This window comes from Pelodiscus sinensis, chromosome 9 (assembly GCF_052426305.1).
Source record: "Pelodiscus sinensis isolate ZL-2025 chromosome 9, ASM5242630v1, whole genome shotgun sequence".
In the NCBI taxonomy this organism is placed as follows: Eukaryota; Metazoa; Chordata; order Testudines; family Trionychidae; genus Pelodiscus; species Pelodiscus sinensis.
The window spans coordinates 4,183,740-4,199,132 of NC_143060.1; the positions used below are offsets into that span (position 1 = coordinate 4,183,740).

At 42.3% G+C, this 15,393-nt stretch overlaps 1 protein-coding gene across 5 annotated transcripts in view; it reads left to right on the forward strand.

Moving 5' to 3' along the window:
* The window catches only part of MAST2 (microtubule associated serine/threonine kinase 2), a 306,028-nt gene that overhangs the window by 33,800 nt on the left and 256,835 nt on the right, over positions 1-15,393 (forward strand). For all 5 annotated transcript variants that reach the window (XM_075935891.2, XM_075935889.2, XM_075935888.2 and 2 more), the window contains exon 3: positions 3,890-4,032. In XM_075935891.2, coding sequence (XP_075792006.2) covers positions 3,890-4,032 — 143 coding nt within the window. The remainder of the gene's footprint in view (positions 1-3,889; positions 4,033-15,393) is intronic.

Sequence of the window (15,393 nt, forward strand, 5' to 3'; positions counted from 1 at the left end):
GCTGCTGGGTTGGTCCAGTAGCGTCGAGGAGCGGCCGCGCTACTGGACCAACCCAGCAGCACCCGAGCTGCTCTGCCCCAGGTGTCCCCAAGTCAGCCACTGCTGAAACTGACCAGCGGCTGACTACAGGAAGCTCGAGGCAGAGCTGCTCTGCCCCGGGCTTCCTGGAATCAGCTGCTGATCAGTTTCAGCAGCAGCTGACTTGGGGACGCCTGGGGTTCTTAAGTTGATTCTGTATGTAAGTCGGAACCGGCGTCCAGATTCAGCCACTGTTGAAACTGATCAGTTTCAGCAGCGGCTAAATCTGGATGCCAGTTCCGACTTACATACAGATTCAACTTAAGAACAAACCTACAGTCCCTATCTTGTACATAACCCGGGGACTGCCTGTATTCTTATTAGAGCATGGAATTACTATCCATAATGATTCTATGGAACATGTTGATTCATTTAATATTTTTACTTCATTTGATTCGACATTATCTTTCACATATAGTGCTACTCTGCTGCCCGCATGACCTATTCTGTTCTTCCGATATATTTTTATATCCCAGTATGATTATGTCCCACTGAATGTCCTCATTCCACTAGGTTTCTGTGATGCCTCTTATGTCAATCTTCTCCTTTAATACGAGGTACTGTAGTTCACTGATCTTATTATTTAGACTTCTAGCATTTGTGTAGAAGCACTTTAAAAAAAATTGCCACTGTTTATTTGTCTGCCCTTCCCTGATATATTAGATTCTTTTATATGTGATTGTTTCTTGTCTGATCTGGCCCATGCTTTATCGTCTCCCCTCCTCTCTTTCTGACTAAAACCTAGAGAATCTCCATCAATGGACTCTCCTCTAAGAGAAGTCTCCGTCCGATCCATGTGCTCCTCCGCACCAATCGGCTTTCCCCCATCTCTTAGTTTAAAAACTGCTCTTCAAGCTTTTTAATATGTAGTGCCAGCATTCTGGATCCACCTTGGGTTTGATGGAGCCCATCCTTCCTGTATAGGCTCCCCCTCTCCCAAAAGTGTCCTCCGTTCCTAACAAATCTAAACCCCTCCTCTCTACACCATCGTCTCATCCATGCATTGAGACTCTGAAGCTCTGCCTGCCTACATGGCCCTGTGCATGGAACAGGAAGCATTTCTGAGAATGCCACCATAGAGGTCCTGGATTTCAGTCTCCTTCCTAGGAGCCTAAATTTGGCCTCCAGGACATTTCTCCTACTCTTCCCTACGTCATTCGTACCTACGTGTATTACAACCACTGGCTCCTCCCCAGCACTACACATAAGTCTATCTAGATGCCTTGAGAGATCCGCAATCTTTGTACCAGCGACGGGGAGTCCTGTGGCACCTTATAGACTAACTGAAGTGTAGGAGCATAAGCTTTTGTGGGCAAAGACCCACTTCGTCAGATGCATGTAGTGGAAATTTCCAGAGGCAGGTATAAATATGCAGGCCAGGATCAGGCTGGAGATGACGAGGTGGATCCAATAAAGGAGGATGAGGCCCACTTCTAGCAGCTGATCTGGAGGTGTGAATTCCAAGAGAACAGAAGCTGCTTTTGTAGTTAGCGAGCCATTCACAGTCTTTGTTTAATCCAGAGTTGATTGTGTCAAACTTAAAGATGAACTGTAGCTCAGCAGTTTCTCTTTGAAGTCTGGTCCTGAAGTTTTTTTGCTGCAGGATGGCTACTTTTAGATCTGCAATTGTGTGTCCAGGAAGATTGAAGTGTTCCCCTACAGGTTTTTGTATGTTGCCATTCCTAATATCAGATTTGTGTCCATTGATTCTTTTACGTAGGGACTGTCCTGTTTGGCCGATGTATATAGCAGTGGGGCATTGTTGGCACATGATGGCATATATTACGTTGGTAGATGTGCAGGAGAATGTACCAGTGACAGTATGGCTGATCTGGTTAGGTCCTGTGATGGTGTTGCTGGTGTAGATATGTGGGCAGAGTTGGCACCGAGGTTTGTTGCAAGGATTGGTTACTCAGGAACCAATCTGAGGAAGTGGGTCTGGCCCACGAAAGTTCATCATCTAATAAACCATCTCGTTAGTCTTTAAAGTGCTACATTGTCCTGCATTTTGCTTCAGTTCATCTTTAAGTTTGACACAATCAACTCTGGATTAAACAAAGACTGTGAATGGCTCGCTAACTACAAAAGCAGCTTCTGCTCTCTTGGAATTCACACCTCCAGATCAGCTGCTAGAAGTGGGCCTCATCCTCTTTGATTGGATCCACCTCGTCATCTCCAGCCTGATCCTGGCCTGCATATTTATACCTGCCTCTGGAAATTTCCACTACATGCATCTGACGAAGTGGGTCTTTGCCCACGAAAGCTTATGCTCCTACACTTCAGTTAGTCTATAAGGTGCCACAGGACTCCTCGTCGCTTTTGCAGATTCAGACTAACACGGCTACACCTCTGATACTTGACAATCTTTGCACCAGGCAGGCAAGTCAACATATGGTTCTCTCGGTCATCACAAACCCAACTATCTATGTTTCTAATGATCGAATCATCCACTACTAACACCTGCCTCTTCCAGCAACTGATGTTCCCTCCCCCGGAGAGGTATCCTCAGTGCAAGAGGATACCATAAGGAGGGTCCCAACTATGGGATGGTTTGCCTCTGCTCCCATTGATTGCTCTCTTCCCCTGAGCCTTTCATCCTCCTTAACAGTGCTGGGGCTGTCAGACTAGAGGTGGGACGGTACTACAGTGTCCCAGAAACCCTCATCAACATACCTCTCGGTCTCTCTTAGCTCCTCCAGTTCAGCCACCCTGGCCTCCAAAGCCCGATCTCGGTCTCTGAGGGTCAGGAACTCCTTCCACCGGGTGCACACACAGGCCCACCCGCCCACAGGGCAGGTAATCATACATGTTACACTCAATGCAATAAACAGGATAGCCCCCACTCTGCTGCTGGACTTCTGTCTTACATGATTTTGTTGTTCTGTATTTATGTAATGCAGTAAAACTATAGGCTCTGCTTCATTTTCGAACTATGCATGGGGATCTAGTAGATGTTGGTGAGCTTGGACATAGCAGTTTTGGGATTCTTGAAATGTGAGTAACAGGGACATTGCACTCTGTCTATGCCAAAAAAGGGAAAGTAATTAACTATGGATAAAAGATAATGCTCAGATAAATTCTGACAAGCTTAATTAAGTAATAATAGAAACTATTTCAAAATAATGGAATGGCTGTGTAGACGCTCTCATTATTTCGCAGATATCTTGAAATAACGATGCAGTGTTGCTGCATTCTAAGAGAGAATGTAGACCAGTGGTCTCCAACCTTTTGGGGCTGCTGGGGGGGTGGGGGCGGCGCACGTGCTGTGTGCCTGGCTGCGGAGGCCGTGCACGTGCTGTGCGCCTGGGGGCGGGGGCGTAACAATAGTGTGGGCTGGCCCTGATTACTCGGCATGCGCACATAAATGCCCCTGTGGGCGCCATGGTGCCCGCGGGCACCGCGTTAGTGACCCCTGATGTAGACCATGGCCCTAGCATGGGGAAGACTGACTGAAAAAGATGTTGGGGTCATGGGGGGTAATCAGCTGACCATGAGCTCTGAGTGTGATTCTGTGATAAAAATAACTGATCTGATCCTGGGATTCATACGCAAGGGAATCTTGAGTAGGAGTATAAATGTTTTTACCGCTGTATAGGGCATTGTTGCGATCACTGCTAGACTGTGTCCAGATCTAGTGTTGCTAATTCAAGAAGGAAGTTGATAAATCAGAAAGGGTTCGAAGAAGAGACTTGAAAATGGTTATGAATTAGAAAACCATTGGATTATACATTGCATTTGGTTAAGCATTGTATTATGTAACCTATACTTCATTAAACTAGTAAAAAGTTAAGACCATCTTTTGTTTTTAAAGGAAAGCAGCTGCTTCCGTTATCTAGCAGCGTGCACAGTGGAGTGGGACAATCAGTATGGCAGCCATCTGGTGAAACCTCAAACCTAGTACGCATGAGAAACCAGTCCCTGGGACAATCTGCTCCTTCTCTTACTGCTGGTTTGGTGAGTCTGAGAATATTTTCTGTTTTTCTGCTTTCCAAATAAAACTACGTAGAGCAAAGTTCTTCAATAACTTTTCTATTAGAATAAATCGACCCTTTATCATGATTAGAGCTGCCAGGAAAAAATGCAATATTTTAGCTTGCTTTGGACACCTGTCTCCTGGGAATGCCCAATTCCCCAGGCAGCCAGCTTTCCTGTTTGTCTGGCTTGTTTCCATGAGAAGTTTTATCAGAATTGACACATTCCCATGGAATGTGTCAATTCCCTGGAATCTGCGTTTTCCTGCTGAGAAGTCAGAATTTTTGACCAGCTAGTCCTGATGGCTTTTGATACCGTACTTTCTGACATGGATACGTTTGGTTCTTAATGTTCCTTTCTTCTTAAGTACTATAATTGACAAAGTATCTGGGAAAAAAATGTAAAATTACAAAACTGGGGAAGAAATGAGAATTATCCTTTGATTTCCATTTACAGATGCATGGTCAATAGCTCTCCTGTACTTAGGAGCACACATATTAGTAGGCTTTATTCCCATTTTCAGAGACCATTTACAGTATATCATGTGTTTGTATAGGCCACCTAAGATAGAATTTTGGTGTGTCAAGCTCATTCTTTTTTCAGGTTATATAACTTGGTAATATATACGGTGGGATTGGTTTAATAAAAAGACAGATTTGAAAAAGAAGTACAGTGATGTATCCTTTGTATAATTTAGATTGTAAGTCCTCTGGGCCAGTGGCTATGACTTCACATTACACGGCATCTAGTACACCACAGTAGTGAGAGTGAGCGGTAACAGCCTGACAATATTCTGAAATATCTTAAATAAACCTTTTAGAATTAAGATAAGCTTTACTGAGTGAACACATACATTATATTAAAACTGAAATTGTATACATGGTGTTGTGGATTTTGATGTAGCTTCTCTAAAAGGGATGAGGGATGCTAATAAGCTTCCTCTGTTATCAGTGTTTGAAGCCACTCCCTTGGGGAGATGTGTATACTAGTTCACACTGGATTCTCCAGAGACTAACAGACAAAGATGGACTTTTGGATAGAAAGTTTGAGTTGAAGCTGATTGAGTGCATTCCCTTCATCCTGATCCAGACAACTGGCAGGACTCTTGGTTCACAAAGGGCCCCAATTCTTAGGACAGGGTTGGAAGAACAGCCTGCCAGCATTTAATGCAAGGAGGTGTCTGATAAGCTTATTAGCATATGAGTTTTATTGGTTTTAACGTTTTTTTTGTCTGTAATGAGTTTTATATTAAGAATGATATAGATTTGTGGACAATCACCCTGAAGGGAAGCAAGCAGGTCAGTTTAGCAAGGCTGCCTTTGCTGTGAAATACATAATGAACAAAGGGAACTATACAGCCTAGGAATACCTCAATCAAAAGGAGGAGAAATGTGGGTCTCCAATCACAAAGGCAATGGCTGAGGAGCTGGAAGACAAGAGTGGGTGCCTTTGCTGAACAACTGAGGGGAAATACAAGTGCAGTTGCCCCGAGTTGTGAAAAAAGCCAAATCCTAAACTGGATTCAACATGAATACATAACTTCTCAGCTCTAGGAAAGGCCAAGTTATGGAAATTTGGACACATGTTAGTATCTTATTTTTTTTTGGAAGTGACATATATCTGGCTTCAAATGGACAGTTTAAAGATGTAAATTTCATTTTGAAGAACAAAAGCTATGCGTTTTCATTACTGATAATTTTGATTGTAAAATGAAGTGTTTGCACATAACATAGTTTTAATCTATGTCCATTAGTCATGTCAGTGGACTGACATGTTTATTTGGTTTAATTGTACTCTGGCTTAGTTTGGTGGCTGTCTACAGACCTGGTTCTACTAGTGTTTCTCTTAGATATATAATCTTTCTTAGGGGTTGTAACTTTTCTGTAACAAAACAAAGAAAAAATGTTCTGACTAGTATCTTGGCATCCAACTGCTGATTTCAGGATTAGTTCTTCATCATGCACAAATGAAACGGGCTAGTTTTATAAATAAAAAAAACTGTGGAGGTGTTTAGTTCTAGACTGCTGCTTTATTAGTGTTCTTAAGTTAACTATTGAGTTAGTGGATGTAACTTTTTTGATACTATTTAATGGGTTTCCAGATATGCTAACTCATAACCACTTCATACTAAATAGTGATATGATAAATTTTTACTCTTTGGCGCTATTGGCACTTTCTGTAATATTTACTGAAGGACCTAGAAATTAAATTTGTTACCAGTAACTTTTCTAAAGGTGTGCTTGACAAAATTTTTAGTTCTGCAGCCCTTTTAGAGAGATTTTAAAAGATTGTGGCTCACCACAACTGAATATACTCCCCATCCCCGACTCATGACAATGAGTTTAGGAGGGACACTAGAGTTTGAATGGTTTTGTGACTTTATTCAACTGCATATAATTTGTTTAATTACATTAGCAGATCTAATTCAGATTTTTAGAATTGTAATTTTCTAAAAAAGTATTTTTTGTGTTTGGACAAATGGTCCGAATGGTCCTGTTTTGAACTGCATGATAGCACAGTCTTGGATTGAATCTCTGATAGTGCTGGATATAAGGCATTTTCCAAGCTTAAACTATTTCTGTGTTTAGTTATCACATAAATCATTGCTGAAAACCCAGACTCAGAGACATAATGAAGTGAATGGAAGCAACACTTTCACTGCTTCATCACTAATACTCCTGGTAAGTTAAATTTGAAAACTTGGGCTTCGTTGTGATCACTAAACAGTTCTAAAAGATGTTCATAAAGTGAGATAGTTAACACTGGAATAGAGTGAGCTATTACTGACAATGAGCTTTGAATACAATCAGTATCTGGATATTTGTATACGACTCCAAGAAAAAATAATGAAAATTGGAATACAATTCAGACAAATGAGTTAATATTTGGTCTTTAATAGTGTTTTGATCACTTTTAATTCCATTCTTTTTAAAAGTCCCATAACATGGGATCCCAGTAATTTCCTTTTCCATGTGACCTCTTTAAAGGCAAACCTTCCTGAACCCACCAGTTATCTTTCATATCAATCTATTTGATTTTTACCTTGAAGATTTAACTTTAGTGTATTCAGTGGGACAAATATGTCCACCAGCTAAACTAATAGTCAGCCAGCGTGCGTTGTACATGTAATGTGCAAGGTATGTTTTCTCAAAGAAGAAAATTCTCATTTTGTATAACAATTCAAAGATGTGTTATAACACTTTACCACATGCCAATCTCCTTTGTGAAACAAGTTGAGTGTGAGCAGAGCCCATCTCTTTGCACAGAATACTAATATACCATGTATTCACTGCTGGGATTTTATAAAATTAACCAGTTACAGTACTTAAGCTTGCAACCTCTTTTATTTCAAAGCTTGGTGATGAATCATGTAGTGTGTCTAAATTGAAGCTTATACCACTTCATGCAGCAACCTCACTCTTCAGTCATGGCTGCTGCTCCAAATGCACATTCACGTGCACAGCCCAGTTGGAGACATTCACCCACTATGAATTTATGGAGGATTTTGACTATTTTTCTTAACAGTTATTGAGGTTGGGCTTTCTTGGCAAAATAAAAGTTTTTCAGCTACTGTGCCTGCTTGAGCAAGTCTTACGTAACATAGAAGCTGAGCCATGTTGGCTTTGTCTATAGATTTATCAAGCTGCAGTGCAAAACATGGACTCTTCTTAACATGTTTTATCGACTAGCTGGGGACATTTTCTTCAAGATTATCCATGCATTGATAGATTATATTTAATGTAGGACTGATTTCCCCTGTCCCCTCCCCCCCCCCCACCGCCATGGCATGGATGCTTATTCCTCATCATATTTCTATCTGCTGGTGGTAATAGAAGAATTTCACCAATGTTGTACACTTGTTTACGCTATGCAATTCCCATGACTTTTAAGGCTTTTTGAGGAATAGTTGCTCTTTAGACGTAACTTTGGTTTTGTTGCTTCAGTTGTTCTTTGTGGGCTCTTGTTTACAAATTCTGGCTGTTTGGTTTCTAAAGGTCTTAGTAGTTTCTTGGACCTCATACTTTAATTTCCTAACCTTTGAAAACAAATAATTCGTTATCGCTATAGACTTTTGGCAGTAATAGCAAGACCTGAAAATTCCAATCATAAGACGGTAGTGTCATATTATCTACTTTTCTTTTTAATATTGTTAAAATCACTATTGTCTTCTGCTGAGACTAGCTTACGTGTTAGTTTAACAGTTGGAAAAAATTGTTCCACAATAAACATTAGATGTGCATGTCTCTCCCTTAGTGTCCCTCCCTTATCTCCTAAGTACTGCTGCTTTGTGAACCCAAGGGAGCCATGGATCAGTTTGGGAAGCACTGTTTTATAGTCAAGTTTTTGACTAAAGCAATGGTGTTTATCTGCAATGCTGAAATTTTAATACTTGTCTCAATGCGTGCTGTAATTTTCAGGCACAGATACATATGGTCCTATTCTGTTTTCATTGATCTATAATCATGGTGTGCAACCAGTTCTGAACTGGTAGCCAACATAGTGAATTAGCCACACTCAACTGTCCAAGTAGCCACATTGTGGCTAGTGGCTAGCGTGTGTTAGACACCACAGTTCTATGATAACGTTGGGTTTAACTAAGGACAGAGATTCAGAGGAAAAGACACAACTCTGAATTTTCCTGCTTTGAAATCAGAACTTTTAAAATTACTTTAACAGTTGTAGGTATTCAATTTTATATTGAGTTCCAAAACAATGACTAATAGCTTGTGGGAAGATGAACACCTAATTAAACGCAACAAAATCTGGGACTTGTGAAGTACTTAGATGTTTGGAGCTGTTTTAGCATGCTTGTGGTATTGAAAGATGTTTTACAAATTACAATAGGAAAAAGCTCCTTGCCAGCAGAATTAATCACTTTTGAAAAATTGCTCTGAAAAATATGCATAAATAGAGTGGTATAATGTTGATTTCAATATTAGGGATGTTAGAGATTGTGTAATAGAATAGTTGAGTTAACTGCATGAAATCTTAGTGATTACATGACTATTTGATAGTTCCCGCGGGTGGGGCTGGCAGCCAGTGCGCTCCCGACCCCACTCCTGGGAAGCCTCTCTGGGCTGCTGCCTCTCTATCAGAGGCATTAGCGCAGGGTGGCAGGCGGGAGCCGGTCCGTCGGGGAGACAGTTTAAAAACCAGCTCCCCACACAGACCGGATGCCTGCCACCCTGTGTTGCAGCCTTTGTCCACAGTCACTCCACAGCAGCAGCCTCCGTCGGTGGGGAACTCTGCCCATTATAGAGGCAGAAGCATGGGAGAGGATGGGTAGCTGGCACCACATAGCTGGTGCTGGGAGGAACGGACTTTTAATCAGGCTCCCCCCAGCACTGGCTCCTGCCTCTCCCTCCCCCCGCTGCCTCTGTAGCAGAGAGAGGGGGTACAGACGGGTCCACGGAGCCAGCATGCATGGGGACACTGTTTAAAAGCCAGTTCCTAGTGCGTGTCGGCTCCAGCCTGCCCCCCTCTCACTCTATGGAGCTGCCTCTCTATCAGACTCAGCAGCGTGGAGATGGAGGGGGCGGGCAGATTCAATGCTTGTGGGGAGCCTTCTTAAAGCCAGCTCCTCACAAGCACCGGCTCCGGCTCCCCCACCCCTTGCTGCCTCTGCGTGTAGTCAACTAGATTAACTGATAAGCCTAGGCTTATGGGGTAATCATGCAGTCAACTACCTGTTAACATCCCTAATTAATGTATCTGTTGATTCTCTGAGCTTGAGCTTTTGTAGTGGGTATGTATGCCATTTTATGGTTGTTGATTCTATATTTCCGTAAAATAGTGCAGGAAGAGAAAATAGCCATTTAGTACCAAAAAGGTTGGAGTATTGAAAACAAGCAGTAGAGATGATTGTACCTGAATAGATTTTTGTGTGGTGTGTTTTTTTTGTTTTTTTTTTTTTTTTTTTTTTTTGCTCCTACTCATTTAACAGTCTGGACTTGGTTTTCCTCTGGTGATTGATTTTGCTAGATGTAGTGAGAGGGCCTCCAAAAAAAAGTTTTTTCCACTGTCTTACCAGTTGCACCACTTCTACAGGCTGGCTTCTGTTACGTGTTGGATTTTGAACAGATTCGTGATAACATAGCAGAAACAAACTCCCAGAGACTGGACTTCAGTTTTTTTAAACAAATAATGAGGCTGACAACTAAGTTACTTATAAATATTAGCTCTGAAACATCTGGGAGTGTTCTTCATTATCAACATTCCCATTTACAGGTAAGGGAAAATCTTCCTGTATTTATATATGTGGCAATTTGGATCCATGGGCTCCAAGCAGCAGAGCCTGTTGGATTGTTCATCCAGGAATTCTTCATCTGTGCAGACTGACTCCTCAGTGCCTTCCTCTAGGAGGGAGCCCAGCATTGGCAGATGTCAATCAAGCATTTTGCACCTTTCAGATGGTCGGAAGGTCAGTCAGGTGGTGATCTCACTCCACTGTCCTGCTGAAACCCTGTAATCCCCCCTCTACCCATAAGGTAGCTATGGCCTGACTAGCGTGACCATGAGTTCTGCTGGTGGGGAGTACCCTGAAGCTTTTTATAGTATTGGCAATTGCTAGACGGCTTTACTGCCTAGCTTTGATAGTTATGGAAAACTTGACCTTTCGGATAAGTTTTCTGACCATAAATCTGAGTGAGTATGGGTGAGTTTTATGTACTGCTTCCAGCCATGGTGTCCAACATGCTATCTACTAACCATGTGTGGCTATTTGGCTGGTTAAGTGTGGTTAGTTCACTATAGCATTAGCTACTGTAGTGACGACTGCTTCAGAACTGGTTGGACACTGCTGACTTACAGGTTCTCAGTTAGCATTACGAGTTTAGGAAAAGGACTTAAGTGCTGGACCAGTCAATAAAGACCCGTGTTCCATAGGGTGGTTGGAGAATAATGCATACAATTTTATGCTATTATGTAAAACATTGGTTTGCTTTCATCTGAATACATTGTACAGCACTGTGGTCACTCATTCCAAAGAGGATATTGCACAATTAAACTGGATTAGCCAGTGAGACTGAATATGGAAAAATTCTCAAGAGTGTGCAAACAAATTGAATTGTTGACTTTATGAAAGAGTCCAATGTAAGTGAAAGTGATCAAAGTATAGAAAATCAATAGCCAAGAGAAGATGGAGCATGAAATTGTCTTCAGTCTCGTCACAAGAACTAAGGGAAAATTCTTTCCAACAATGAGTTGTTAGATAGTGGAATTCATGAACACAGGATGTTGGTAAGACCTACAATCTTGACAAAATTCATTGATGTTCAGATAGAGAAGAATATGCAGAGTTTTAGATAGGACCCTACCAAATTCACGGTACATTTTGGTCAATTTCATTATCATAGAATTTTAAAAAAATGATTTCAGAATCTAAATCTGAAATTTCAGAATGTTGTACTTACCGGGTCCTGAAATACAAAGGCATGGGTGGGGGGACAAGCTTATTGTAGGGTACTTGTTGTATTGCCTCTCTTACTTCTGCTTTGCTGTTGACTGCAGTGCTTCTTTCAGAACTGGGTGGTTTAAGAGCAGCGGCTGGTAGCTGGGAATTCCAGTTCTGAAGACAGCAGCAGCACAGAAGTAAGGATGATATGATATGTTATTACTACCCATACTTGTAGATGCTTCTGGCGGTGCGGCTTTCAGAGCTGGGTGCCTGACCAGCAGCTGCCACTCTCTGGCTACCCAGCTCTAAAGATGTGAATGTAAATACTGGAATTCCCCCTACCATACATAACCTTGCAACATTCTCTGCAGTCCGCTTTTAGGTTGCGTCCATGTCTTAGAAATGTGGGTCTTCCCCATGAAATCAGTATAGTATAGGAGAAACGTACACAAGGACTAGATTTCACAGCCCATGTTGCATTTTTCATGGCCATGAATTTGGTAGGACCCTAATAGCTAATAAAAAAGTGGGAGGGAGTTTGGAATGAATATAAAATATCATGTTTCAGGCTTAAATTAATTTTTAAACAGTTAGAGGTTAGAATGAGACCTTCATGCGAGACAGTTGAGCCCATGTGCCCCTACTTAGGGTTTTTTTTTTTCATTTTCTGAAATTGGCTGCTGTTGGAGATAAAGTTCTGAAATACCGGGTCTACCACTTTGCTTCCAAATTTCAAATAAGATGTCTTAGAATTCAGATGAAGCCCTTCAAGTATTGCATGCCTCTCCTCCTGGAAAAGAAATATCTGACAGTGAATGGTGCGTCAGGAGTAAACTGCAGCCTGGCCAAATGGTGACAGATATCTACCCCTCAGCATATCAGATACGCAGGTGGTGCCAGAATACGAACAGTAGATGAGCCCATCTTCTGGGTCAGCAAAAGGACGATGATCTGAGGAGGTGGAAAGAGGTCCGTCAGAAGAACCTTTGAAACCTGTTTTTTTTTTTCTACTATCTGTTCGCAAGTATAAAATGTATATGGCAAACTGAACCTTGTAGATGACTGCCAAACTCCAGAAAATCCACGAGGACCAATGATGGAAGTTCCAACCAAGCTTCATTTTCTAGGTTAAGCACTTGTGTTCATATGCAGTGCCACATACCACATGATCTGGATGATAGCCAGAGCCATAGTCTTGACTGCATCACAGGAACATGCCCCACCCACCCCCAGCCTGACCCTTCCAGGGTCCATGTGGAGGGCTGGGGCTGCTGATGGCCACAGCCTTCCCCTTCACCGGGCTCAGTGCAGTTTGAGCCCTGCTTCTCCTGACGGGCCAGGGGGGAAGGCAGGCTCGACCACTCCGGGTGGGCCAGGAGAAAACAGGGCCTGGCACAGGCCTGACTCTCTTCAGCAGCCACGTGGCGAGCCAGGCCTGGCTCGTAGTGCAGCCTGTCCATGCCCATGGGGGTTGGAGCTGGGCCTGGCTCATGGCGCAGCCTGTCCCCACTCACAGGGGTTAGGGTTAGGCCGCAGTGTAGGGTGGGGAGGGAGAGAAAGATCCCCGGGCTGGTGCAGCAGGGGGCGGGAGGGAGAAGGGGCTGGGGGAGGGGGCGGGGAGAAAGAAAGAACCCTGGCTGGTGGAAGGGAGAAGGGGCCCTGGCTGGCGGAGGTGGGGGGCTGGGGAGAAGAGAGAAAAGGGCCCTGGGCTGTTGTGGGGGAGGGCGGGAAGAGAGAAGGGGGGATCTGGGCTGGCACAGCGGAGGGAGGGAGGGAGGGAAAAGCGGGGGCCTGGTTTGGTATGGTGGCGGGGGGAGAAGAAAGAAGAGGGGGACCTGGGCTGGCGCAGCAGGGGAGGAAGAAGAGGCTCTTGCTGGCGGGGCAGGGAGAGGGAAAAGGGGCCTGGGCTGCTGTGGCTGCAGCCTGGCCCTCCCTGGTGAATGGGGGGAGAGCTAGGGTTGCCTACACCTGGCAAGTGTAGCAAATGGGGCACAGCCCCCTAGCATGTATACATAAGAAAATGACACTCAGTGGCAACTGGCAACTCTAGATTTCTCTTAATGCAGCTTTCTCTATCATATACTGGAGTGATGGATTCTAAACCTACTGAAAGAAGCCATAAAGATTAGGTAGCTACACTTTTTTTTTTTTTTCTAGTAACATCCAACATAGCAAACAGCTTAGGAATTTTCCTGATAAATCACACTTGCACTAAAAGGCATAGCGAGAGTCTTGCTGTGCAATGTTGATCCACATCTTCATCCACATTATTTTTCTCCCACTAAGCACTTTACCTTATGAGGTTTCTTGCATTCTTGCAGCTAGGCCCTGCATTTTCTTCTTGCACTGCTTACACTTGACACATTTTCCTTTTTTACACAGGAAATACATTTCTTCAAAATATTCCCAGATGGGGACTCTTTTACATCCGGAAGCCATGGCAGTTTTTCTATGGCAAAAGTTCAGGGGAATATAGGAAGCTGTGTGCGTGCTGAACAAGGTCTTCCCTTTTTCTGTTGGCTCCACTCCACTCTTCCTTTCTATGCTGCCTCCATCCTTTCCTATATATTGTGTCTTTTTTTTTTAGACCATGTCTTAACTAACTCTGCTATGCTCGGCCCAGGTCCACTACCACAGAAGAACAAAAACAATCCTATCTAGCCTGTGTGTATCTTTGCACATGTTAGTCTGCTGAGGAACGGAATCAAAGACTCAGAACTTTCAAGAAGAGGAGCTGTTAGGTTGGACAGACTAAGGCCATTAATTCATTTTTGAGACTGTAAAAGTAGGTACAGCATGTTAGTGCTGAGATTTAATTGCAACTGTTATTTTTAAATGAGAAATTTAGTATTTTATTGATTAAAAAAAAATCAGAAATGATTTTTTGACCTTTTTTACAAATTGATTTTTATCCACCCTGCACACAACATTGTGTTGTGTATCAATATAGTTAATTACTCAATATAGCACACAAAAATGGTGTTTGAGTGTTATTGCTATTGCTCTGTTACAGCAGAAGCAGAACTTCTTTTATTACAGAATGGCATATTCCAGAATTGTATTAATTCTTCATTACTGAATAAATGTGGCGGTGAATATCTGTGAAAACTTCAGGGGTTTCTTAATCTATGTTCAATCTAAACCAGCAGTTAAATAACTTGTACCTATGTCTCTGTTACCACTTGAGTCTTTGATGCAGTGATGCCATCTGCTGGTGGAGATTTGTCATTTTTTTTAAACTCCAATTTCAAGATGTGGCAAATTGCTTCAAAGAGTGTTCAGAAGCCTTGGAGAAAGCTAATATGAGATTTTATAGCCCTTTAGTGTTTTAGCATTGTGATCATGCCATGGTGCCCTAGCTTCTCTTCGAAAGATATGGTGAGGAGCTAATGTTTTAAAATACTGCATTATGTCTTGCACTATTTTACTGCCTCTTGTGGTTCTTGCCTTAACATTTAGGATGGTGGAAAACATTGAAGGAAACAAATATTTTCTGTTTGGATAGATTATCTCTTAACGTGAGGGAGACTGGTGCCATTTAGTGTTTTTATGGAAACAGAACAGTCCTTTGTATTTTGCTTAAATCCTAGGTAACTTCGAGCAATTGTTGCCGCTCTACTGGGCACTGTTTATTATAGAAGGAGGCATTTGTATTTGGTGTATGTACACTTATTTGTATTCATAAGTGGGACATACAGCCGTTGAACAGAAATTTGCTTAGCTATGGTAGATAACTTTATTTTAAGTTAGTTCATGTTTGAGGTGGTGGTTGTTACAGGAGGCATCAACTAAATGTGTTTAGTCAAAGAATCTTTCAGTGTGATTGGTATCTCATATTGGGTCATCACTACTTTCCTTTAGTTAAAAAGAAATTTTGAATAGCTGTGATTTTGATTGTAGAGGTTGAACTGTGGATATATATCTTATAAATATTTCTGAAAGTTTGT